The sequence below is a fragment of the Tetrahymena thermophila genome (assembly GCF_000189635.1).
Source record: "Tetrahymena thermophila SB210 genomic scaffold scf_8254371, whole genome shotgun sequence".
Classification (NCBI taxonomy): Eukaryota; Ciliophora; class Oligohymenophorea; order Hymenostomatida; family Tetrahymenidae; genus Tetrahymena; species Tetrahymena thermophila.
In genome coordinates, this window is record NW_002476155.1 from 1 (window position 1) to 27,512 (window position 27,512).

Below are 27,512 nucleotides of genomic sequence, written 5' to 3' on the forward strand. Positions count from 1 at the left end.
CAACCCCAACCCCAACCCCAACCCCAACCCCAACCCCAACCCCAACCCCAACCCCAACCCCAACCCCAACCCCAACCCCAAGAAACAAACTGAAAGATTAAAAAATTAATTTTTTTTAAATAAATCTTATCTTCATATACTTTATATTTAATGTCATAGAGTAATTCAAATAATATTTATTATAGATACTAAAAACTTAAATTCTTGAATATTTTCACATAAAATTTGAAATAAAAAAATAGTTAAATATTAAAATTTACTATTTTTCATTTTTTTATTTATTGAAAAGAATTTAAACTAATTTTTATTTATTTTGGAAAATAGTTATATATTTTTTATCAAAAAGACAACAAAATTTTTAATTTATAACAAATAAATCAGATTTATTTAAATTAAGAATTTATACTCTTTGCTTGTAAGTTCAAAAGTGAAATGAATTAGAAAAAAACTAATAAATAAATAAAATAAATTTAACTAAAAAATGTATGTTATTATTTGTTTATATCTTTTTTATATTAAATAGATTTAAATTTAATCAATTTTTATTTTCTTAGTTTTAACTTAAATCGGTCAGTTAAGCGCTTTATTGCTAATTGACCTTAGTTTTGTATTTAGATATAAATTATTCAAACTATTCTTTGGAGATTTGTTTATCTGGAGTAGTGCAACTTTAAATTTCTTTAATGCTGCTCATATCTTATTTAATATTTTAAACCTATTTGATCATGTATTCTTTGAATTCGTTTTTGGACATTGAGTTTTAATTATCATCATTTTCCAAATTTTCGTTATCTTTAATGTCTTTTTATTTTGGAGTATTTTCATTTTTATCTTACTGTTATTCTTATTCTTACTCCAACTATTCAGACTTTTATTAATTATTCTAAGTATTATGATTATTTAAATGTTCATTCTAATTTTCTTACTTTTTAGCTAATAACTTGTTTGGGGTTTGTGATGGCTCTCTTTTTGAAGGAGAAAAGGGAGTAACCCTACCTTTTGTATCTGAATAGTTAATTTAAATACTTTTCTTATTACTAATTTCAAATTAATTGGATTTGTTACTGCTTGCAGATGCAGAGGAGAATGTATTCCCTTTAACTTGATTAATTTCTTAATTTTTAGAATCATTTAGTTTATTATTTTTCTTCGTATTTTATAGAGAAGTTATTTTATTTTGATTAAACTTATTAAATGGTTGCTTAGCTTGAGAGAGAGAGTGGTTTTCTTTTGAATTTGATGATAAAGGAGTAGTTGATTTAAGGCTATTTTTGGTTTATAAATTTTAAATTTATATCATATTTTGATTTAACTTTTAAAGAATCGATTGATTATCAATATAACTATCATTTTAGTTGCTAATTTGATTTTAATGTGAAGCATTAGTGCTTGAATAATTGTTATGATTTGATTCTACACTCTGACATCTTTTTTATTAAAACAGTTGCTTATCATATTAAGTGTAAGTATCATTCACAGCATATACAGCTAGCTTAGGTCTTTTACCATTCTATAGTTTAGTTGGTATGATTGGTGATTTCAGAAGATAGTTGCTTATGCTCTAAGTGTGATTTGTAACACTCGAGTTTTAATAAGAAATATGAGAATTATTTAACATACTTTTAGGAGATTTTTCATTCTAATCATTTATTTTAGTCTAAGAAGCAGACATGAGTAATTTATATTGCTAAATTTATTATTCTTGCTTCTAGATTAGTAAAAGCTTTTACTATTAAAGTTCTTTTTATTTTGCCAGTTTCATTTACACTTCCTAAGCTTACTTTTTAGCTAATTCAAGTTATTATTTCTTAATTAATTACTTTCTTTATACCAGTTACTTTTTTCTCTCATCTAAACTTTTATTATTTTCTATTTATTGGGTTGAACTATTTTGTTTTAAATTTTTATCTTCTTAAAGCATATTTTATCTATCTATTTAATGACTGTTAGCTTAAATACCATCTTAATTTTTATTTATTTAGCTGCTAGTTTAATAAGCAGTTTTATTTTAAATAGGTCTATTTGAAGGTTTAAACTAATCGTTTTCAAAATTTTACTTTTAGTAGTAAGGATCTGGAGTTTTACATTTATTGTATTCATTTTTAACATAATATTATGGAAGTCCATTCTAGCCATTTTATGCACTTTTAACATATGTTCTATTGCTATTAGGTTGAAATCTATCAGATATTACTCCAGAAAGATAAGTTTGCTAGTAAATGCTTTGTTATACTAATTATTTTTAACTTGAATTAAACCTTTTAACCCTTCTTCTATCCCTAGGCGAGTCATAAGATTTTAGTAGATCCTAATAAAAAAATAATTTAAATTGAGTAAATTTGATTTTTTTATATAAACATTGTTAAGATCAACGATCTTTCAATTCCATTGTTATTAGCTTCATTATTGTGAATGAAATAGTAGAAATAAATAAAGAACAGATGATAAAATGCTAAAATAAAATTAACAAAAAAATCTCACAATAATTTTATTAATCAATGAAATTTATTTTATATTTTTACCCAAAATTTCAAAAGTTAAATTCTATCTATCAAGCATTTTGATACTTAAGTAAAAATAGAATAACAATGTAAAGATATAAATAAAAATTTAGTATTCAAAGAGTGGCATGAAAACTGAAAACAGATGGTAGAAGGTCTAAATAAATGTTCAACAGTTTAAATAATATCTGAATGAAAAATATTTGTGTTTAAATTTTATTTATATATTTTTACTTTCTTGATTTCTATGTCATCTTAGAGAGTTTCTATTTTTATATCTTAGTCATTATGATTTGTAAATTAGTAGTTCGAATGTTCATCTTTGTTAGAGTCAAAGAATCTATTTAGTTCATCTTTATACAGCTAATTCTGTAATAGTTAAATTTATAACAATAATTAATTAGAGTAATTTAAGTCAAATATTAAAGATTAGTATGTATTACATCTGATAAATTTAATTTAAAAGGTAGAGCAACGTTGTGAGTTGGATTATGCTGAGATTCTTTGCAGCTATTGAGCTTAACAAAATATTTATCAAGTATTCTGCCTTCCTTATCAACCTTATTAAAACAATATAAGTTTAATTTGTGTTGTTTACATTTTTAAAATGATTTATTTATTTACTAATTGATTTTATTTTATTTGTTTTCTCACATTCTTATTCAAGAAAAAGCCCTTTAAATGATCGTCTGTAAGAGGATTATATGATAATTTATTAGTTTTACCTACATTTGTATCAATAACGAAAGGTCTTTCTGTACCTATATTAATAGGAACCTTATTTCTATTAAATAAAATGATAAATAATTAGGTAAATCTACAAGTTTAATTGAAAAATGTGTTCAATAATTCAAACTAAAAATGTTGAATTACATTTTAAAGTTCTTTTGTTTTTTATTTTCTTTTTTGTTTTGAGGACCTTCTAACTAGCTTATTGAATACTTATTGTTTCCTTGATGATTTCTACCCATTTAGGATGCATATTTTCTTTAGCCATCTTCCTTGCTATTTTCGAGTAATTCAATGTATTACTCCTCATCTTAGTAATAATCTGATTATCCATACTTATCCCCAGCATGCTAATTATAGTTTGTCTCTTAAGTTGTAACAAATTCAGCCTAATTTGTAGGCGAAGTATCCATATTAAACATTTCTATTGCTTAAAAAACTATAATTCTAAGTTAGTTTTATGAATTTTTAAGTATAAGTTATTATTTACATATAAAAAATTAATGTAAAGCAAATTAAATGAAATTTCACTTATTAATTAAATAAATAATATAGTAATTAAATAAATTTATTCAACACTACAAACTATTGGTTTTTATTTGTTTTCATTAGTTTCTAATTTATTTATAATTCGATGGACTATAAATAAAGAATAAACAAGCAAACTATTCATTTAATAGTATTTGCAATCCTAATTTTATCAAAACAATCTTGCTTAATCATAGTAAAAAATTTATACTTTCAATCTGAAAATTAATTTTACAATCAATCAATCAACCATTTATTTATTTATTATTTTTTCATTTAATAATATAACAATTCTTGAAAATAAATAGTAGAATTGATTGATTGATTTTTTTGTTAATAATTAGTTGAGAAATAGATATTTTAAACCCCCTTTGAAATAAATAAAGTAATAAAATAAACAAATATTATTGATTGATTACAAAATAAATAAATGTTTTTTTTGAATTTAGTTTATTTGAAATGAAAGTGTGTTTTTATAGGTAGAATAATTGAGTAAAAAGTCGACAAACATCAAAGAGACATAATTATGCATAAATAACTGATAACCAAAGATTAACTTAATATATTTGTTTATATGAGATTGAAACCTATTAATTATATCAGTTAACTTTGATAAAATACAATAATCTCTTAAGAAAGTGTCAGAATTAAAACTCGTTTTTAGTTAAAATGAGCTACTTACTTATAATTTGCTAAGCTTAAGTAATCACAAATATTTATCACTATGACCTCTGTTTTTAACGAAATCGAACTTCTTAGATTTGAGTTATTCGGCAGTAGATGCTTCGAGGAACTCAGCGAAAGCAGCAGGGTTCTTTTAGCAGGTAACGTATTAATTAATCCATGTTTTACAGTTATACAAATTGCCATCAGACTTGAACATGCATTCACGAGAATCGTTGAAAGAACTCAAACAAATAGGATCCATCTTTTCACTTAATTTAAAATAATTTTATGGAGAGTGCAAACAAAATATTTTATTTAAATGATTTTAAATAATTGAAGTAAATGATCGAGCGAGTGATAAACCCACCCAATTCAAACAAACAAACCAACTATTCAAAGATCAAAAATTTATTAGATTTATTTCAAAGTGTATATATTTATTTATTTATTATGTTTTTGTATGTGTGTGAGATATACACACATTAAAACAGACAATTATATAAAGAGATAGCCTAGATGTATCTTTTGCATTTAAACGCAGTAAATAAAATCAATTAAATCCCCATTCTAAATATTGAAATTAGCACTTTATATTTACTTAAGTATCCTTATACAATATTTGATTTTTATTTTCTAATACATTGTTTTTAAGTTTATCATTCATTCAATCATTCATTCATTTATTATTGAAAATAAAGGCTATTCTTAAAATGTCGCTAACAAAACTAAGCTTAAAATCTAAATTTATTTGAAATTTAAGTTAATTCAGTGATATTTTAATTACGCTTCTTTGTAACATGAAAGGACTTCTTTGGCTTAAGCTTTACAATGAATGGGATCCTTGGGAAGAGGAGTATCAGTTTATCTACAATCCTCGAAATTGTAAACTTGCTCTCTGCAAACATCAAATGCATATTAAGAATGGATCAAAACCTTTTTATTTTTTGTAAAAATTTAACTTAATGCTCACGCAGTCTACTTTTATTGCTAAATAATGCCCATAAGCTTTTTATTTATATTTTAATAATTTAAAACTATTATTAGTATTTATTACTTCGAATGATTTTGTATTCATCTTACTTATCCTCTTTAAAATCTAATTAGCTTTTTTTAATAATCTTTATTTTTTTCTTTATTTATCTATCTATCTATCAAACTAATCTTTTTCCTTTTCTTTCTCCTTTCTAATTGCATTAAAAAATACTGAGACATATTCTTAACACTAAATAAAAATATTGCTTTCATTCATATATACATACAAACATTCATAAATATCATTCTAATAAATAAGCCCCACTTTATTATTGTATTTTAGCTACTTAAAATACTATACAAAGATATATATGTTTATTAGCATATTCAACACATTCTTTATCAAATTAAGTATGCTCATTAAATAATATTCATTTCATAATTGCTATCATTAAACTATTAAATATATATTCATTATTTCTTTAATAAATATTCAATAAAATATAATAAATCTTTGCATGAAATCTTTTCATTTTATTCATTTAAATATTTTTTATTGATTTAAGATAAGATATTCTTAAATAATCAGCAGCCAGTTTTAATTAAATTATTTTTTAATTAAAAAAAATATTATTAAAATTTAGAATCTTTTTTTATAATTTTATATTTTAGATTTATTTTTTATTTTTAAATTTTTAAATTAAATATTTTTTTTTTTTAAGCTTTTTGTTTTTGATTAAAATATTTAAAAAAATGATTTTATTTTTATAAAAACTCTTTATTTTTTTTAATGAGTTAATACTTTTGTTAATTTAGAAGCAAAAATACTTTAAAATTCAACTTGCAAATAAATTAACTTAAACAAAGTTGATGTAAAAAAATAAAAGTTGATTTTGATAATTATCATATTAACTTTTATATTAATTTTAAAACTTCAGATTGGGATCTGATTATTATTAATTAATTAGTTGTTAATAAGTATCTTCCGCTCAAAATATTTTCTGATATTAATTAAATTAAAAAATAAAATCAGATATTTTTTATCAGGTCTAGCAATAAAAAAAATGAGTACTGAAGAATAAGAAAGTAAATTTAATATTTCATTTTCTTTAGGTTAATTTTAAGATTTAGAAGTAATCTAGGAATAGCCTATACTTGCAGAGTAAGCTCCTAAAGAAAAAGTTGACAATTACAAAGTTTTGGTAAAATTTATTTAAATTTGGTAGAATTGAAACATATAAAATGAATGTTAAAGGACTGGGCTGTTGAACCACTCAAAGATCTACGCTAAGGAAAAGAACAAAGAAAATAAAGTGTTAAATAAGTAGAATTTGATAAAGGAAGACAACAAGTCTTAATCACCCTAGAGCAAGATGAAAACCATCCTAATGAGCTTTAGATATAACTTACTATTTTTGAAAATGGAATTCTTTACTTTAAAGCTAAAAATTAAAGTAATACTTGGGATTTCTAATTAGATGATGTTGTAGGTCCCTTACCATTACTAAATGAAAATATTGATAATATCGAATTAGTAGATAATGGATGCCATTATCATCTCCAAGTTTTAAATGCAAACTTAAATCTAAAAATAAATAAATCTCCATTCCAATTGTCATTTTCTTAGAATAACCATAACTTCCTTGAAATGAACTCACTTTTCTGTGATGGAGTAGTATCTTCTCACACTCATTTATTCTCTTCTAATCTCTATGGCATACCTGAGCATCCCGATCACTTTAATTTAGTTGATACTTCCAACGATAAGCCATACCGTCTTTATAATCTTGACAGGTTTTTCACTAAAAATTTATTAAAAGAATTATTCTTTATTATAAAAAATAATTAAAAAGATACTTATGGCCTATCCATTCTAAAGGAAGTTTATATGGAACTGCTCCTATCCTTATTAGTCATAACGAAAATATAACAACAGGATATTTCTGGAGGAACTGTACAGAAACATATGTTGATATTTAAAAGTTGGAGCAAACAAGCAACGTGAATTGGCTTAGTGAAAATGGTGAATTCGAGTTAGTTGTATTTGCAGATTAGTGTATTGAAAAATTCTACAAGAAGCTTGCTGACACTATAGGATATTCTGTTTTTCCTTAGTTATTTGCACTTGGATATTAACACTGCAGATATTCATTTAAGGATTAAAAAGATGTAGATTATGTTGATACAAACTTTGATGAGTTAGGTAATTAATTATGAGCAAAATATTAATAAAATCCAATTTTACTTAATAAGTAATATAAATAAATATATATATATATTTATATAAAAGGTATACCTTACGATGTAATTTATTTAGATATTGATCATTGTTACAAAAAGAGATACTTCTCTTTTGATAAAGAGCTATATCCTGATGTAGATTTGATGGTGAGAAAGTTAGAAGGTAAAGGAAGAAAAATAGTTACAATTGTTGATCCTCATGTCTTAATTGATGAGGAATACTATGTTTATACAGAAAGCAAAGGCTAATAAGACTTTTTTATAAAGAATCCAGATCAAACTGACTTTGTTGGTAAATGCTGGCCAGGTGACTGTAATTGGTTAGACTTTTTGAATGAAGATGTCAGAAAATATTGGGCAAGTTTATACTCATATTCCAAATATAAACACTCAACATCTAACTTTTATACATGGAACGATATGAATGAACCAGCTGTTTTCAAGGGTATTGAAGAAACTATGATTAAAGATAATATTCACACTGTTAAGAACAAAGTTAAAAACTACTAAGTCCCTCACACATTTGGCCATAACCTATATGGACTCACCTAAGCTATGGTAAAAAAGATTTTTTATAAGGAAATAACTTAATTTTAAATTCTTTGAATACAATAGGCTAGTTTCTAGGGTTTGGCGTAGAGAGAAAAAGAAAATGATTAAAAGAGACCATTGGTGCTCACTCGTTCATGGTGGGTTGGCTCTCAAAAATATGCTGCAATTTGGACAGCAGACAGTGAAGCAAAGTGGGAATACTTAACGATCCACACTCCTATGTTATTGACATTCAGCACAGTTGGTTTTCCTTATTGCGGAGCTGATGTAGGAGGGTAAAATATTGTTTTAATTTTTAACAATAAATAATTTTCAATAATAATTTTATTTTAAAAGTTTTGAAGGTAACCCTCCTGAAGATTTGCACATAAGATGGTATTAAGTTGGTGCCTTTTAGCCTTTCTTTAGAGGTCATAGCTCTACTTTTTGTGATAGAAGAGAACCTTGGTTGTATAGTAAGGAAACTTGTTAAAATATAAGAAAAGCCATCAGAACTAGATATGAATTCCTACCTGTTTGGTACAGTGAATTTTTCCGTCATTAAAGAACTGGTCTACCAGTGATGAGAGCTCTTTGGTAAAACTATCCTAGTCGTACAGATTTGTTTAATGAAGAGTAGGTTTATATGATTGGAAAAGATGTTTTAGTTGCTCCTATTGTAAGAAAGGAATAAACTTCAGTTAATTTAAAGGGACTTGAAGGTAGATGGTATGATTACAATAACAACTATGCTATTACTGATACTTCTAAAGATATCGAAAACATCCCTCTTGATATAATCCCTGTTTTCTTCAGAGGAGGTGCCATAGTATTGCTCTATTAGATCCTTCAAAATGAGTAACATTATAGCTTTTAAATATTTGTTCATTTAATTACTTTATAAGTTTTATTAAATTTATTTTCTATTAATAATTAATCAATTAATATTTATTTTTTATATATTAATTATATAGAACAACTTATAGATCTAGCGAAGACATTAGATAAAAATGCCCTCTTTAATTAATCATTTGCTTAAATGAGTAATAAGAGGCTCATGGTAACTTCTATATGGATGATGGTTAAACATTTAAATACTCAAAAGTAACAAAATATTTTTAACTAATTCAAGTTTTTATTTATTTATTTTATTATTTTTTAAAGAGCGGATAATTTTGCGTTAGCAATTTAAGCTACAAGGATAAGTAATTGCATTTAGATGTAGAATCTAAATTATAAGACTAATACTGGATGACTGAAGTCAACTAGGTAGTTTTATGCGGTTTAAATAATCTCAATGAGTTATAACTAAGCGAAAATATGACTATTGAAGGAGACACTTTAAAGATTACAGGATTATCAATTAACCTTAATAAATCCAACAGTTTCCATCTTTTCTGATGATTTATTCTGGTGAATTTTAAAATATATTTCTAGACATGAAAATTAACAGTTATTATTCGATACTTTTATGAAATAAGTTTATTTTTATGTTTTTAAAGTAATCAATTAAATAATAAAGAAATAAATAGATATAAAAATGATTAATCTTTTGGAAAATAATATAATTTTAAGCATACATTTATAAACGAATTTGTATTTTATTTAAATAATAATTCTAGTTGAGAGAATGAAGAGCATTTATTTAGTAAGCTCATAAACTTACTTTTAAATTTGCATTAAAATAATTAATATTTATTTCTATCAAGTATTAATTTAAGATTTATATATTATTATTTTTGTAAACAAAATCAATACATAAGTTAAGCTGCTAATAAATAAATGAGTGGGATATAGGATGATAAGAAAATAGAAGAAGAGGATGATTATGAAGATTAGGAATCAATAAAATTATTATCAAAAGCAAACAAAATACTTAGCGAAAAACAAGTTTCGGATGAGAGCTTCAAGTTTTTCACTTAGATAAGCACTGAAGTTTTGATGAAAATTGCAAATCAGCTATCTAAGGAGAAGGCAGAAAAATTAATGAATTACTTATCAAAGTAAAAAATTTCTAAAAAAGAGGAAAAATTATTAAAAGAATAAAGTAAAAATAATGGGAAATAATCTTTGAATTCTCAGCAAAATGAAAAAACATAATTTTTCAATCCTTCTGCACCTGTTTGGACTGAAGACAAATCATAAAATCAAGATTAAAATGATAACAATCCTATTATACTGAATTAGCTTTTAAGAGAACATGAAGATTAGCAGAATATAAAAAGTGGAAGAAAAGATAAAAAATTTAGGATGGATCCTTCTTAGTATAAATTTGAAGAATTGGCAAAGTATCATGAAAAATCTAACCCCTTTTTCCCTTTTTATAGCATTGTATCAAAGATTATGTATAGTTATGGTGATTTACTTTAGAATGATGAATCAGCTGTGCAAATGATGCACTCCTAAATTGAAGAAATTCTCAAAGCAATATTTGATAAGAAATTAATGCAGAAACTAGTTAAGTATAGCAAATAGAATTCATAAAATTTATATGATTTGGAAGATGAAAGTATTACTTCTAAAGATAAATTTGTATTTCCTAAGGCAACCAAAACTATAAAGCGATGTTTTAATTAGTATTTCTAGACTATTTTTGCTGAATAATTTAAAATTTATCAACGATTTAGAGAGACATATTAAGGAATTAAAGAAGAAGGAGGATTTTACAAAAATAATAAAAAGGGCAGTGGCTAGAATGATTCTGAAAGTAGTGGGGATAGCAGTGGAGACGAAAATGACTAAATGGAATATGAAGAAGATTAAGCTGAGGATCATTAATTAAGAGAAATGAAAGAACATTTCGATAGAGATGACGAAGAAGAAAATAACAATTAATCAAATTAAAATTCTCGTAAATTAGAAGAAAGTTCTTTATCAAGTAGTAAAATCAATAAGAAAACTGAAGTTACTTAGAAAAAAGATATTCTATTATTTGATGACAACTAAGAAGAAGATGATGAAGAGGAAGAAGCATAAGATGGACTTGAAGATAATTAAGAAGATATTTAAGACACTTTAGATACATTAAATTAGATTGAAAAAATTGCTAGCTTAGATGAGGAACATAAAAAAGACGAAGTTATTTTACCATAAAATAAGCCTTAAAATGTAGGTTAAACAGCTACAACAAGCAATTCTTTAAATAATAATGGCATTTTGAAAGAGTAAAATGGCGAAAATTCATTTTCTCACTTCGGAGATAAGTTATAAATAAATGAAGAAGATAGGATTAGATTTAATAAAGAAAGAACTGATGAGATGAGTAATGAGGAATGGAATTATTTTATGAATGTTAGATGTACAACATTTACTTCTAATGGAAACAGAAAGCTCTTTGTGGATTTTCTGAATATAAATAAATATAACAATTAGTTTTCTGAGTGCTTAAATGTTTTTGTCCCATTTTTGAGTTATTGTTTATGCAAAATTATTGGCTTAGTGGTTGAGTAAATTTTGAGATCAAGAGAGAATGGTTATTTAAAATAAGCAACTCATTTTGTCACTGAAAGAGAAGTTTAAGTCTTTGGTAATTCAATCATAGAAAGATACATAAATAGAGCTAAGAGATATATTTTGAGCAAAGAAAAATTGATCAAAGCAGCCTTTTAACAATTTACTGAGGAGTTTTTGAAATTTGGATATGACAAAATTCTCTGTTAAGAAAAACCAGTTGCTCCAAAAAATCAAAAGAAAGGTTCAGTTTAGAAAATTGAAGGCTCAAAAACAAATGAAAAGGAGGAGAAATAAATTTAGTAAGATGAACAAAATATCAGAGAGTAATGGAAAGGAATGAAAAATGCATACAAAAAGATGTGGGTTGAGAGAGTAATATCTGAAAAGCAAATAAAAAAAGTTATTGAAGAAAAGACATAAAACAAAGAGCAAAGATAAGCCTTACAAGATTTGCTAAGAATGGACTCATAATAAATTTAATTCATAAATAAATATGCTAGCTACTTATATGAAAGAGTGCTAGAGGATATGCAGAAGAATTGGCTGCAAATAAATTATGCATAACATTTTAAAAATTGGTTTTTAAACAATGATTGTCAACGCACAGGCCAAATTAAAAAGGCTGTAATTAACAACCTTCAGAATCAAACTAAAGACCAAAAAAGAAAAATGATGAAATTCGAAAGTATTTTGGATTGAAAAGCTTAAACTATGTTTTACCTAAATAAATGCGGTTCTTTTTTTTAAATTATTTCATATAAAATCTTAACATATTTATTAATTTATCTACTATTTTAACACAATTAAAATATCAAAAATAAATAAATTCTTAAAAATTTGAAATTTAATTAATTTTTATATTTATTTTAAAGAATTTAAATTTATATAATTAATATGTTTAATTGTTGTACTAATTAATTGTATTAACAATCAAATTTTGTGACTTAGAAAGAGAAATAAATGCATAAATTTAGATTTAGAATATAATAATTGAGTGAAATTTGAACTCTAAAATGATTAAATTACAATATTTTAAAAATAAAAGTAAACAATCTATCAATTTAATTTAATTTTTAGATGATATTTACTAAAAATCTTTTAGATGATGTATGGCTTTCATAGAGAAAATAATTAAATAGATATTTGAGAGGTAGAAATTCTATGAATTAGTTTGTTATTAATTAATTTGGTTATTTATATAAAGCTAAACTATAAAAATTAAATAAATCATTAAAAATTGAATAATTTACTTTAGTTGTTATTTTAAATATAGAATTAAAACCTAAAAAATTTATAAAACTCTTTAGAATTTAATTGTTTAATTGTTTTAATTATAAATAAAATTGATGAATTAAAAAGTGAGCCTAATATAGGCTTAAAAATAAAATAATTGAAATATGAACTCTAAAATTATTAAACTACAATATTTTAAAAATAAATATAAACACTCTATCTATCTATCTTTTTAATTATTTTTTTAGATAATATTTATTTATTTAAAGTGCATTTATATGCTTGCTGTTAATAGTTAAAATAATTAATTAATTAATTATGGATTATAAGTTTGAGGGTAAGAATTTAATTAATTTAGAATAACTCACTCAATTAATTGGTTTTTTGATTGGTTACTCTGGAAATATTAATTAATTATCTTATACTTTTATTATTAATTAGTTCTTATATTTTATAAATTTACTTGTTAGCTATTTATTTAACAAAGCTCTTTTTAGATGTAATTAATTGTTCTTCACAAAATATGTTTATTTTCATTTTCAAATTTTTTATTTCTTTTTAGGTGTTTATTCGAACTTAGAAATATTTTATTTAGTATTATTGCTATTATTTTTATTTTTATTATTAACTCCGTTAGTGATGTTATTATGATTATGTTAATTTGTTTCTATAGGATTTGTAGCTGACCTTAAGGCCTTCTCCCTCTTTGAAGATAATTATAAAATAGAAGGATCTTAGTTTCTCATTAAATTTTTTATTTCTTTACTAAATAATGAACTTAAGCCTCTTTTAGATTTCTTTGATTTAGGATCCTATTCATTTTTTAATATTGTTTATTCAATAAATTATTTAATAAATATAAAATATTCTTTTACCTTTTTATTGCTTTTCTTATCTTTTTCTGCTTTTATGTGCTCTTTTTTCTTTGTTGAGACCTACTTAATTTTCTTTTAATCTTTTTCTTTACTTTTAGATTTTTATTAAGCTTTAGTTTATGCTACTTTTCCATTCTTCGTAGGCTTTTATTTACTAGTTTTTTATTTATTTCTTTGGTTTTCTTCTATTGTACTTTCATCTGATTAAATAATTGATTCTACTTCTTCATTTTCACTTTCTTCATCATCAGCATCTTCAGTCTAATCTTCGTCATTTTCTTCTTCTTCTACATCTTTATCTCCTGATTCTTAATCTTAGCTATCTTGTTCCTCTTCTTAGCTTTCCTATTCATTCTCTTCTTAATTCTCCTCTTCTTCATCTTCACTTTCTTCTTCTTAGCTTTATTGTTACTCTTCTTCATTAGAATCGTCTGTAACTGCATTTTCAGATTCTTCTTACTCTATAACTGAGGAATCTGTTTGATCTACTTCATCTTCATCTTCGATTATTTATGATTTACTTGACTATTCTTGATCATTTTCATTTTCATCTTCTTCCTCTTCTTCTTGCCCACTAGATTCCTATTGTGAGCTGTTTTCTACATCACTTGTGACTTCTTCACTGTCCTGTTCAACGTCTGATTAGTTGCTTTATTCAATTTCAGAGGAATCACCTTACAAAGAAGAATTTTCTGATTCTTCTTAAATGTCTTCCGTTTCTTAATCTGAGTTTTTAGAGTTTCTATTTTTGCCCTTTGCGGATTTTTTGGGTGTTTCTTCTTTCTTTTTTTCATTCTTTTTTGTTGCTCCATTTTTAGCTATTTTGATTATGAAATATTTTAAAATAAAAATAATTTTAAATAAAAAATACCTTTTTCAGCTTTTTTCTTTTTTTCTTAATTTTAGGCTATTTCTTTATCTTGCTGCTTCTTCAATTTAGTTGAGGCTTTTTCAAGCTATATTTATATTTTTTGCTCCTTTTTTTTAAATGTTTCTTATTCTTCTAGTATTTAAAAGTGCTTAAGTTTTTCTCTTCTGCAAACTTAAGATATAACTAATCTTACTCGTTCCATATCTAATCTAACGTAGGTAAGATCGTCTAACTTAGTTTGTAGAGTTTTTTCTTCTTCCACTTCCTTTTCATAAGTCTGCTTTTAAACTTAAAATACTATCATGCTGCTATTCGTTGCCCTATTGTAAATATCGTCTCTTTCCTAATAAAATATTTTATTTTAATTTTTATTCCTAAATTTTAATGCTGATAAATAATATAAATACTTTTCTCTTTCTGTCTTCTTCTGAAAGAGGACGCAAGTACTTATTAAGCATAGATTCCTACTCCAAATATTATATATCGCCACCATATAGTAAATATATACCTTTAAGCTTGTTTATTTACTCATTTCTAAGACATCTTATGCAGTGGCAATAATTCTATTTTAAAAAGAAAAATTTTATTTTTGATTCAACATTAAATTTATTTACTTGGCAAAATGGACAGACCCAATCTGTCTTGCTTTGATCATGCTTGAAATCATAATTTTACTTTAAGCAGTGAATGCAAAATTTTCTCTTACAAACTAACTCACCATCTTTATTTAAAATAAATGAAAAAATAAAGCTTAGATTTTAAATAAAATTGAAATATTTTACTGCTTTTCTTAATATAAGAATTGTAATTGTTTCTCTTTCTATTTAAGAATGGTCTTCTTTGATTGCTATCATAATCAACAACTATTTTTTTAATTGAAATTATTTACTATTTGAGTCAAATTTTATTATAAAAGCTACTTTATGAAATAAATATTTGATCGTTAGTTGATTGGCTAGACTATGGCATTCCCATGACTGAGCTTCTATAATTGCACTTAACTAGATACCCTAATTCAAAAATTTATCTACAATGATGGCATATGTCAAAGTTTCTAGTCATATTAATGATTTTATGGTGGGTTTGGTCATGATGCTAGTTAGAATTTCTTTTAATAGTATCTAAGATATCTTGATCTTTATAAGGATTTGGTTTATTTCTGTTTGTGACATATTGTGTGAGTTGAACATACTATTTAAATTTAATTTTTTTAAAACATTTCTACTTTTTTAATTATTTTACATTGTGAGAAGTAGAGGAAAAGAGAGTTTTAATAGGTAAATTGTATTTCCTCAACATTGAATGTTCTCTGTATTCGTTGAATCTAAGTAAAGTTTTCTCATCTATGTAGATAGGTTGAGAGTTTAGAGCATCTTCAAACATTACTTCATAGTGAAACTCTTTTTTAGATTCTTTTTTACAGTTTGTTATCTTAGAAATGGAGTCAGCAACTTATTTTTCTTCTAAAGTAAATATCAACTGCTATAAATAGTTTAAGTGCAAATCGCTAATTTCTTTTTCAGACATCTTAGGACGAGGGTCCTTTCCTAGTTCTTTTTAAAATCCTCCAAATTTAGGTAGAGTATCTACAACTCCTGCATCTGTGTGGTCTGAGGAATACTCATTGTTCTTCTTGCTTTTTTTCTTTTGCTTGGTTTGCTGCTGTTTGCCTTGCGAGTGCTTATCGTGAACTACTAAACTGCTATTGTCATTTTGATTTTCAAAAAAGATCTATTTTCCTTCTTTAAGTTCAGCTTGTACTTTTTAATTTAGCCTATTTAAAAAAAAAAAATTAAATAAAAATTTTTAGAAAATTAGAAAAATTTGATTTCTTTAATGATTAATAAGTCATCAGAAATAATCAAATCTTATCAGGAATGCCTTAATTATATTGATACTGAATAATTTTTAAGAGTTATGCAATTTCTCCTAAAAATTTCATATTAATTTTACAAAAATAATGATTTTTGATAAGATCTAGTTGAAACTTTCTTGGTTAATTTTGAAATTTAATCAAATTTTGATAAGAACAAGATAGATTTAATTTCTCAATTTTTTTTATCGTTCAGAATTTAAAATTTTGTTTTAAAAATTAAGTTGAAATATTTACTTTTTTAGGTTTAATTTATTGATAGCATTGATTTCCTCTAATTGCCTGACTAGTCTTTCCTATTCAAAATCTAATTTTCTTGAACTATGCTTTGCATAATAACTTATTTCATCATTTGAAGCAGTAGATATGTTATCGTGATTGTTGCTATTATCATTATCTTCCTAATCTATTTCACTATTGTTGCTATCTTCATCAGAATAATTCTAAGCTTTTTTTTAATGTCCATTTTTCTTTTTGCTATGCTTTGAATCTTAATCTGAATTTTATTCTATTTGCTTTAAGAGCTTTTCTTCTATGGCTTTCAATTTTTATAATTCATTTTGCAAGTCGTTAATGCTTTTCTTTTTTGTACTCTTTTTAGGAGTAATTTAGTCTCTTTCTTTAATAATTTAATCTAAGAATTTCAAATTTGCTTTATCCTTAAAGTGACATTCATAAATCAAAGCCTAAATGTTGCAATTAACCTTAACTATTTTGAAAAGAATTTTTTGCACTTCTGGAGATTACTATTGATCACCCAAAAATTTTTCTTTATCTATAACATTTTAAATAGCAGTGTAAACCATGTGATTTGCATACTTCTGCCTTTGAAGAGAAGCTATTTGATTAAATAAATGTTTGTAAATACATTTGCAATTTGCATGAATTTTTTTGTGTTGGGAACAAAATCAAATTTAATTAAGCCCTGATGACTAAATGAAATTTTTTGATTATTTTTCTAAAAATTTGAAAAATAAAATTTTTAGAGTAATTAATTAGATAGAGAGACAGAAGGATTAATATTTTTTATATTTCTTATTGCCAATATTAATCAAAAAGGAAATATTATATTCATAAATGAATAGAAAAAAAATTTATGTAGAAAGAATCAGTTGGGCAATCAATATTCTATTGAAATGAATGCAGAATTGACAAACTGATATCAAAAATGAAGATTTAATCAATATAATAATATTAATTAAAAGAACACTAATTAAAACTTCTTTCTTTATTAGGCAATAAAAGAGCCTCTCTTGCTTTTTGTTAGTAAGGATATAAGAAAATAGAAAAAAGTGAAAGGCTTGCAGTGGGATGTGATATGAAGAAATCAATAAATGGAATGGAGGAAATCAAAGGAATAGTTTAATGCTAACATACTATCTTATTTTAAGGAGAATAATTGATCAAGATAGGACAATCTTTCCATTTCATTTGTATCTAATTTCCTAAAGTAGTATCTATTAATGTGACGCCAGAAACACCTCAAGGTATTTTCAGGTTGATTCTAGCCCAAAATGGAGCTTGATGTGCTGGAATTGATGTTGCGGACTTTTACTTTGGTACTTTATCATAAAAGAAATATCATAAATTATGTGCGATACCCCCAATTACATTTGTAAATTTGTAAGAAAAGTCTTTAAAAAAAAGTAGAGTTTTGAAGTACTTAAATAAAGTGTCATTGATTTCAAAATTTGCGTGCTTTTTGTCAATTTTGATGAGTTTCTCAACTCCATTCTTAATTTCACTTTATTATTGTTTTTTATCATCATCTTTATCACCTTTATCGCCCATGATTTTTGATTATGAAATATCCCCTAGCTTAAATAACGTGAACGAGTATTAAATATGAATATTCCCCCTTCTTACGTTGTCTATGATTATCTTTATATTTGTAATTAAATATATGCAAATAAATATACAAATTTTGTATACAAACTACTTTTTTTTGATTTACAAGTCCTTATTTATTTATCAATTAATTTATTTATTTATTTTTCTTTTCTTCTTTTCTTTTAATCAATTTTTTGTTTGATTGTTTCTTTGTTTTTTTACTTGATATTTAAATGCAATTCACATAATTATTACTTAATTAATTAATTAACTAACTAACTAAATGAAATATTACTTGATATTTATACAGTTTTGAGATTAATAAATTGAATTAGTTTAATTATGGATGAATGAATGTGCCAAGTATATCTATCTCTATTTATCAATTTATCTATTTATTTATTGATTTATTAAATGAGTAAAATATAATCAATGTATTCATTTAATCATATATCAATATAGCTAATATACTAATATATAGGCTCAAATTCACTTAACTTAATATCAATTTTAAAATTTTTCACTCATGAACCTTTTGTTAAATGCTAAGACATCATCCTAACTTATTATAAGAAGGTAGGTCTCTTCTTAGAGATGCACAAAATAAATCTAACATACCAATAATCTTTATTTTCTCTAAATATTTTCTTGTATGCATTTTTCAATCTATTTTTCCTCTTTTTCAAAATTTTATTTCTCCTCATCACAATTAATTTTTTTTTTCCTCTAAATTTTAAGGATTGCAAAATTTATTAGTTTTGATTTATTTCACATTTTTATTTTGAATAATAAATAAATAAATTAGTTGATGAGAAGATAGATTTTCATTTCTATATGTTAAAAGATTAATTTTTTAAATATCTTTAATCCTTTATCCAAATCATTTTTAATTTTTATTCATTTACAAAAATTAAAATTATATTATATAATTTTTCCAAAAATCAGTCCAAATTCTTTGAGCTTTATCATTCAACCTATCAACTAAAATATAATAAATAAGTATATATTTTTAAACACAATAAAATAATAACATTTTTTTAAATTTAATATTTTTGAAATTATTTTGCATTGAAATAAAAAAATCGGACTTCCAAAATAATTAAATAATTTTTCAGATTTTTTTATGAGAGTTACACAATACTTAAAATAAAAAAAATTTATAAAATATTTTAATTTATTTTAAAATTGTTAATTAAATTATTCATCAATAAACCTTAATTATCTAAACAATATAGAACACTCTAAATAAAATAATTAAAACTTGTTTAGGAAATAGAATGCCTTAAATTTATCTTATAATAGTCAATATTTAAACTAAATAACTTAAGAAATGAGGTTATCTGAATGAATTAGATGTTTTCTTTGTTGATCCGAATTAAATAAATCTTATAAAATAAATCAACTAGTAAAATGAAGGAGATAGTAATCTATTAAGATAAGAGATATCTTAATGCAGATATTAATTACCTTGGAATTCAATCTTAATTATATAAAATTTAATTTATTGTATGCATGTAGATTGATAAACAAATGATTGATTGATTGATAAGATAAGGCAAAGAATTGCATAGTAAATGCAAAAAGATATTATTTGACATAATAATAAACTTAATAATCAATAAAAATTTCATAAACATTCAGTATCTTAAAAAAATATAATTCCAATTAAGCCTTTGAAATAATGAGTTTTCCTCCAGTATAGGTTTTGATGGTTGCTGAAAAGCCATCTATAGCTAGAACAATAGCATAAGCTCTATCTCAATAAGTTCATACTTAAAGAAGAAATAACCATGAAGTTCATTTTTTCCCTTCTTACTTCTTTTAAATGGTAGCATTAAATTACGATTTTATCTATTTGAAAATTTGCAACATTATTATTGACACAATAATATCCATTTTATAGACATATTCATATTAATATTATAAACTATCTATAGCCTTGCCTGATTAAAGTTACTTCTGTAGTTGGTCATATATTTAGCACAGATTTTTCTCCAGAATACAATGGAAATGATGTAGATCCTATAAAATTGTTTGATGCTCCAACTATCAAAAAATTCTCAAGCCCATCATCGTAATCTAATTATTAACTTAGACTTAAAAAAACCATAATAATGTTTTGTTAAAATCAGCACTATCATTTAGCACTTAAAAAATGAAGCTTAAGGATGCAATTTCCTCGTTTTATGGCTCGATAACGATAGAGAAGGAGAAAATATTTGTTTTGAAGTAATATAAGTATGCGATAGTTTTTTGAACGTGTTTGATAGGAATTCAAAATACATTTTCAGAGCTAAATTCTCTTCAATTACTCAAGTAGATATAATAAAAGCATATGAGTAGCTCATCGCTGAGCCTGATTTAAATTAATCTCTTGCAGTAGATGCCAGATAAATTCTTGATCTTAAGGTATTTTCCTATAGAAAAACTCTTCTTATTTTTAAATATTTAAAGAAAAATTTATTTAATTGTAAAATTTTAATGTTAGAATTTTATTGCAATTTATTGCATTGTTTTCTTTAAAATTATTTATTTTCATCTTTTTCAAAAAATATCTTAAACAAATAAAAATAATTTTTTTTTTACAATTTAAAGCTAGGTCTTTCTTTTAGTAAATTTTAAACAAGATATCTTCAAAATAAGTACAATATTTAGGGCAAGAAAAAGATTTCTTACGGTCCTTGCCAAACACCAACATTAGCTTTCTGTGTTGAAAGACATGACGAAATTGAAAATTTTAAGCCATAAACATACTACACAGTTGAGGTTAATCTAAGTGAATATGTAAATCATCTGAATGTTGTCATTCATTTAAAAAATTTAATAATTTTAGGCAACAGCAAAATGGTCAAAAGAACAAACTTTTGATCAAGAAGAAGCCAAAAAAGTTCTTAGCGAAGTCCAATAGAGCAATTAATTAATGGTCAAAAGCATTTCAACTGTATAAGCAATAAAATCAAGACCTGTTGGTTTGAATACTGTAAATATGCTTAGAATAGCATCAAAAAAATATGGTAATTTTTATTTTTAAATTTAAATCTAAATTTTAAGCACTTTTATTTTTCGTTTAAAGAAATTGGACCTCACGATGCAATTCATATCGCTGAAAGTTTGTACTTACTTGGTTTTATAACTTACCCAAGAACTGAAACCACTAAATACCCAGGCGAATTTGATTTTAAATCAGTTCTCCATGCTATCTCTAATTCTAAATTTAATAATATGGCTAATTATGCAAAAGGTTTGCTTAGTGAACCACTCAATAAACCTTACAAGGGTGTAGATTCAGGTGATCACCCACCTATTACTCCTACTTAAAATGTAAAATCTAAATAAAAAATGAATAATATTAAAATTTTATTTTTTCTATTAAATAGGCTCCACAATCCTTAAATCCATAATAAATGAAGATTTATGAATTAGTTTGTAAAAATTTCTTGGGATCACTCTCGTAAGATGCTCAAATCGAAAATACAACTTATATATTGTCTTCAGGATAAAATGAATTTGAAATGAAAAAATCTATATTACTTCATTCTGGTTACTTAGATATAGTACCATGGGAGTCAGTGTGCTTAAGTAATCCTAAAATTGAAAAAATTGAGGAAGGAGTTGCTATCAAGTATGAATAAGCTGAAGTCTTAACGTTACTAACTTAACCTCCCAGCTATTTGTCAGAATCTGATTTAATAGGACTTATGGAATAAAATGGCATAGGAACAGATGCTTCAATGCCTTAGCATATAAACAATATTATTCTCAGAAATTACGTTTATGTAAATATTAAAGAAAGATAGCTTATTCCCACTTAACTCGGTATTGCTCTCATTCATGCATATAAGGATATTGATAATTAATTAGTTGCTCCTGAGCTAAGAAGAAATATGGAAGAGTAAATTTCTCAAATAGCTAAAGGTTAGATGACAAAAGATGAGCTTGTCGAAACTTAAATAAAAATTTTTAAATAAAAGTATGAAAATTTTGTTTCTCAATCAAATAGATTGGACTTCCATTTTGATTTGATTAAATCATTCCTCCAAGGTAAGCAATTTAATCTTTTAAAGAATATTTATTTAAATACTTAAAAATTTTATTTCAAAAAATTAGACTCATCAAACGAAGAAGAAAATGAGGAAGAAAGTCAAAATCATAGAAATTGGAGTGATAAAAGAGGAAATCAACATTAGCACCAAAATTATAAGCATAACCATTACCAATAAAATTAGCATAGAAACCAATATAAATAGAATAATATTTAGAAGTAAAAATATCAAAACTACTAAAATAATAACGATCATGATAATAATAATAGCAACTCTTATTAGGGATAACAAAAATATTAAAGAAAAGATGCTGCTTACAATAGATAAAATAACCAATATAAAAATTAAAATAAATACAACAATAATTAAAATTACAGCAATAATTAATAGTTATAAGAATAACAATTCCCTAGTATTCTTGATTAATTAAATCCTGCTAAGTTAGTTGAATAAAACGTAAGTGATATCTAATAAGTAGATGAGCAAACCAATTAAAATTAAAACAGCTCTTAATAAAAATAGGGTAATTCAAATACTTAACAGCAATAATAATAATAATTAGGAAATACATAAAAAAAGAAAACACAACATAAAAAAGATTAATATGTTTAAAAAGATAAAAGATAGCAAAATAGAGAATAAACTTAAAATCCTGATTAGTAATCGTACTTGCTTGCCAGTGATTGCATAGAATAGTAGCTAACAGACATGCTAAATCTTAAATAAACAAAAAAGAAATCAAAAAAGACTCTAAAAAACGAAGAGAATGAATAAAATCATAATAAGGAATCCTTATGATATGATTTTTTCATTTTGATTTAATCTAATAGAATAAAAATATTTACGTTTTTTATATACACATAGTTTAAGCTTTGAAAAAATTATTGCAACCAAGTTTTAAAAAAATTATTTTAAAATATTTTTATTAAATCCACATAATTTATTTTCTTTCTTCTTTCTTTTAAAATAGTTTCAATTTTAATTTTATTTAATTAAAAAAGTTTTTGAGAGCAAAAATAGAATCAAAATTTACTATTAATTTTGTTTTTTATATTTTTCAAAAAATAATAAATCACATTATTTTAGAGATAAAAAATGTAAAATTAATTAATTAACTATCTATTGTTTAGAAGGAATTAAATTTTCTTAATAGTTATTAAATAATATTTGAGATAAAGTTGAATCTATTTTATATTTTTAGAATTCATTTTTTTAATTATTTTTAAATAATATTTAAGATTTTATAATACTAATTTTATATTTTAAAAAGCCATTATATATCAATTTTATTGATAATTAATGAGATTTAACAATAATAAAATTATAGGCATTAAGATAGTTCAAATTTTTTTAAGATTTTATATTAGCAGCAATTAGTTTTATTTATTTTTTCTAGTATTTATCTTATTATCTAGCTATAATTTAAAGAATAAATTAGTTTTTTATTTTTAAATTATTAACTAAAAATGAACCTATTTAAAAAAGTAAAAAATTATAATATAAAATTATTTATGATAAAATATTCAATAGTTTAATAAAGACTTTAAGTTTTTTTTTGCCATTTATTTATTAATTAAAAAACTCGTAACTAAACTCTGTATTTATAAAAAAATTATGAGATATTTTAAGATAATAACCCTAATTAAAAAATATTTACTTGTTAAAAAATCTATATTGTTAATGTTTTTTTAATTAATTTAGTTAATATTTGATTTTGCTATATTAAAAATTTGTTTCATATTTTTTTATTTTTATTAATTATCATGCTAAAAACTTCGTTTTATCCTATTAAAAAATATTATTTTTAAACAAATTAATTAGTATTATTTAAATTATTAACTAATTATACTAATTTAGAAGACTATGAACTTTTTGTGCTAAAGAACTCATTTTTCTTTTATATTTAATCTATAATTAAATTATCTATGAAATATAATATGTGATAATTAATTAGGTTTATCAAAAATATTTGATTCCATACTTTTTAGGGTAGTGATTTTCAATTATAATTTATTAACTATTTTTGTTATTCTTATATACATTGTAAATTTCTATTCACTATAAATAATAATTTATTTATATCATTTCAAAAATTCTTTGTAAGATATTTAAAATTAGATATTTTAAAGTACTTTTTTAAAAGAAAAATATACAAAAATATTTTTGAAAAAATTCAAGATGGATAAAAAAGAAATTGTTTTCTGTCAATTATTGATTTAAAGTATGAATTAATTTATATTATTTTTATCGTATTTGGCATTCATCCATTTTACAAATAATTAAAAAAATTATTTCAATCATTTAAATTAAGCAGCTTAAAGATTTATTCTTATTTTATTAAAAAAGATAAAACTATCTCTAAATTTTATATTAAATAAAATTTGAATTTTTTATTTAGAAAATAATCAAAAATAATTTGTTAGAAATAATAATTTTTATTTTTAAGCTATAAAAAATAATTATTTATACTATAATTAATAAATGCATTCTATTTTATATAAATTTTTCATTAGACAATGTAAGAGCCTCTAAAGCTTGATGATTTTTGTTTTTGAGCTTTTTCTACTATTTGAACTGATTCATTCTAAAAATCAAAACCAATGTAATAAGTGTCAAAAACAGTACTACCGAATTAGATATAGTTAAGATGGCCTAATTGTTATTAAATTAATAACTAGTATTCACCACTGGGTAATTATCTATAAAGCTAGTAGGGTTATAGTGTAACAGTGTAAATTTTTCCATATCTGTTTTTGAGGTAAATGTATAAAGGCTCTATTTAATCAACAGATGGTAAAAAGATGTCAGCAGGCTTTGAAATGATAATTTATTCAGTTCTGTATTTAATATTCTTTTAGTCAAATACTTTAAGGATTTGATTTACAGAATCACTAGGTAGTTAAGTGAAGGGAGAGTCTAAATTAAAATGAGCATAAACATATACTCCTAGTGGTTAGTCAGAGTATAAAGCACCTTAGCAGTAAGCGCTGTAATATAGACTATCAGGAATGGAGTAGACTGCTAATTCAATGAAAGAGGCACCTTATTTAATCAAAGATGCATCTGGTTCTCCAATATCAATAGTTCCAACAACTGCATCTCCAACGTTCTACAAAGTAGTACTGTTCAAGTTAACGTAAGTTATTTGATTCTAAATAACTTTATTTTCAAATAATTCAACAATTAAATTGTCTTATTTAAACCTCTAGAAAGAAAAGCAGAGTTATCTTTTTCCGACTTAGTCATAATAGTTTGAGGTAACGAATTTAAGATTTGTCTTAATATTTCCTAAATCGAATTCAGTAGAGTAATTAGGATTTTTAGAGAAACTATCATCTCCGATATATTTAGCTCCACAAACGTCAGTCTAGTGTGAGGGATTAGAAATAATGTTATAGCAATCTTCGCTGAATACAGGGAAGATATCCATTTCGCATTTTTAAGGCCCATACTTTACTTAAAAGTAAATAGCACCATCTTCATACTACTTCAAAGGTAGAGTAACTTTAGAAGCAAAGGCTTAACTGCATCCAAGCAATATTATCATGGATGCAATTACAAGATTCAAAGCGTTTTTTTTTTAATTGATCATTTTTCTTCTTTTTTTATTTTAAATTATTATTTCAGGATTAATTAATTAATTTTTTTCTTCTTAAATTTAATAACAAGAAACAACCCAATCAATAATCAATCATATAAATAAAAAAATATTTCTCCTTGAATAAATATTCAATATTAATAAAAGTATAATTGATATATTTGTGAAGAACACAATTAATTTTGTTCTCTGATGAAATCTAATTAACTCCACCCAATAGAGTCAGTCTTACTTATTACACTAAAATTCTTTCACAAAAAAATAAAGCAAAAAAATTTAAAACATACACAACATATTTTTCTTAACTCAGAAGTATTTTTTGAATCTAGCTTATATTTAAAATAATTTTATAATATATAAAATAAATTTTACAAAGTTATTTATTTATTTATTTGTTTGTTAAGTTTTTCATAATATATAATATTATTTTTTCAAACTTAATTATTGTTTATTTAAGCAATAGAAATTGATTAGCTTTATAAATCAAAACCAATGTAGTAAGATTGTAAAGCAGTGTAGCCTAAGTAGAAAGATTGCTACTATGAGAACACAGGGTAAATTAACACTTAGAATTTACCATCAGCTGTTTTTCTAGTATACTCAGTTGGTTTAAGAGTGAGTAAAAATGTCTTGCTGTCTGATTAAACCAATTAAATTGTTATGTCCTAAAGTTACTCAATCGATTTAACATATAAAGTGTTTAGTTGACTATCAAGCTCATAACTGATACCTTGTTACATCAAAATATTTAAAAGTAACTAGAAAGAGTTGTTTGGAATTCCTGAAAAAGGCGAATCTAAATTGAAATAAACAGAAGTTTGAGTATAAATTTTAGCACTACCATAGGTAAAGTAATCTCTAGATAGAGCATCAAAGGATATGATATTGAACACATTTTTTATATTAACAAACTAGCTAGTAGTGATTGAAGTATCAGGAGCACCAAAATCAATTTATCCAATAACTTGTCCTGTTTAAGAGTTAGCGAGGTTATTCAAAGTTATGAAGAATTTTTAGTCAGAAATTTATTTTGTTTAATAAAGCTACAAAAGAGTATTCAGTTCAAAATCGAAACGTTGGAATCCTAAACACAAAACACTCTCACCATAGAACTAGGATTTACTGCCATTAGGAGCAGTAAAATTCAAGACCTTTTATTAACTGCCTAATTGGATTTTAGATTGATAATTTAAACCCTTAAAATATGGATTTAAACCAACAAATTCTACTCCACATTATTCAAGTTCTTTAGCAGATTTTTGTATAGAGCTGTTGCAAGTGTTAATTGATAATAAGAAATCAACTTAGCACTAGGCAGAGCTACCTACATTAGCAGTAAGATAGAGTTAATTATTATTGTTGAGCTTTAAAGGTACAGATATTCTTTCAGACAAAGCACAACTTAAAAGAGCAATAGTTATGAGCAAAATTTTTCCAGTATTCATTTTTATTAATTTCAGATATTATTGTAATTTCTAATTAATTTTTATTTACTTTGAAAAAGTTATGAGGATATAAACCTTTTTTTCATTTTATTTTTATTTAAAATACGAAAAAAAGTATTAAAT

The 27,512-nt window shown here is 23.9% G+C and overlaps 8 protein-coding genes across 8 annotated transcripts; 3 read left to right on the forward strand and 5 right to left on the reverse strand. All coding sequences in view use genetic code 6, as the record gives it.

Annotated features, from left to right (window-relative positions):
• Window positions 1–407: 407 nt before the first annotated feature.
• Window positions 408–3,713, reverse strand: TTHERM_00464920 (hypothetical protein; the record flags this gene model as incomplete). The annotated part of the gene is made up of 5 exons (XM_001024989.2): window positions 408–2,308; window positions 2,736–2,870; window positions 2,945–3,061; window positions 3,126–3,285; window positions 3,375–3,713. Coding segments are annotated over 5 exons (2,523 nt in total), but the record flags the coding sequence as incomplete, so codon positions are not given.
• Window positions 3,714–4,464: 751 nt separating this feature from the next.
• On the reverse strand, window positions 4,465–5,817 carry TTHERM_00464930 (hypothetical protein; the record flags this gene model as incomplete). The annotated part of the gene is made up of 3 exons (XM_001024990.3): window positions 4,465–4,693; window positions 5,209–5,357; window positions 5,479–5,817. 3 exons carry the CDS (start codon window positions 5,815–5,817, stop codon window positions 4,465–4,467), a joined length of 717 nt encoding a protein of 238 aa, XP_001024990.3.
• A 643-nt stretch (window positions 5,818–6,460) lies between these two features.
• On the forward strand, window positions 6,461–9,569 carry TTHERM_00464950 (glycoside hydrolase family 31 protein; the record flags this gene model as incomplete). The annotated part of the gene is made up of 9 exons (XM_001024992.2): window positions 6,461–6,482; window positions 6,528–6,598; window positions 6,652–7,190; window positions 7,250–7,599; window positions 7,687–8,195; window positions 8,253–8,464; window positions 8,526–9,026; window positions 9,143–9,272; window positions 9,333–9,569. 9 exons carry the CDS (start codon window positions 6,461–6,463, stop codon window positions 9,567–9,569), a joined length of 2,571 nt encoding a protein of 856 aa, XP_001024992.2.
• Window positions 9,570–9,911: 342 nt separating this feature from the next.
• TTHERM_00464960 (hypothetical protein) lies at window positions 9,912–12,320 on the forward strand (the record flags this gene model as incomplete). The annotated part of the gene is made up of 1 exon (XM_001024993.4): window positions 9,912–12,320. Exon 1 carries the CDS (start codon window positions 9,951–9,953, stop codon window positions 12,318–12,320), a length of 2,370 nt encoding a protein of 789 aa, XP_001024993.4. The 5' UTR covers window positions 9,912–9,950.
• A 1,073-nt stretch (window positions 12,321–13,393) lies between these two features.
• On the reverse strand, window positions 13,394–18,264 carry TTHERM_00464970 (hypothetical protein; the record flags this gene model as incomplete). Its single annotated transcript, XM_001024994.3, has 11 exons — window positions 13,394–13,666; window positions 13,730–14,547; window positions 14,601–14,943; window positions 15,008–15,163; window positions 15,215–15,321; window positions 15,383–15,463; window positions 15,521–15,791; window positions 15,843–16,374; window positions 16,711–17,311; window positions 17,851–18,035; window positions 18,137–18,264. The coding sequence occupies 11 exons, from the start codon at window positions 18,262–18,264 to the stop codon at window positions 13,394–13,396; spliced, it is 3,495 nt and encodes a 1,164-aa protein (XP_001024994.2).
• Window positions 18,265–19,918: 1,654 nt separating this feature from the next.
• Window positions 19,919–23,144, forward strand: TTHERM_00464990 (DNA topoisomerase I; the record flags this gene model as incomplete). Its single annotated transcript, XM_001024996.3, has 8 exons — window positions 19,919–20,131; window positions 20,241–20,377; window positions 20,436–20,712; window positions 20,899–21,087; window positions 21,137–21,317; window positions 21,377–21,624; window positions 21,681–22,344; window positions 22,411–23,144. The coding sequence occupies exons 1-8, from the start codon at window positions 19,985–19,987 to the stop codon at window positions 23,142–23,144; spliced, it is 2,577 nt and encodes an 858-aa protein (XP_001024996.2). The 5' UTR covers window positions 19,919–19,984.
• Window positions 23,145–24,852: 1,708 nt separating this feature from the next.
• TTHERM_00465000 (transmembrane protein, putative) lies at window positions 24,853–25,938 on the reverse strand (the record flags this gene model as incomplete). The annotated part of the gene is made up of 1 exon (XM_001024997.1): window positions 24,853–25,938. The coding sequence occupies one exon, from the start codon at window positions 25,936–25,938 to the stop codon at window positions 24,853–24,855; it is 1,086 nt and encodes a 361-aa protein (XP_001024997.1).
• A 437-nt stretch (window positions 25,939–26,375) lies between these two features.
• TTHERM_00465010 (hypothetical protein) lies at window positions 26,376–27,389 on the reverse strand (the record flags this gene model as incomplete). Its single annotated transcript, XM_001024998.1, has 1 exon — window positions 26,376–27,389. The coding sequence occupies one exon, from the start codon at window positions 27,387–27,389 to the stop codon at window positions 26,376–26,378; it is 1,014 nt and encodes a 337-aa protein (XP_001024998.1).
• Window positions 27,390–27,512: the final 123 nt, after the last annotated feature.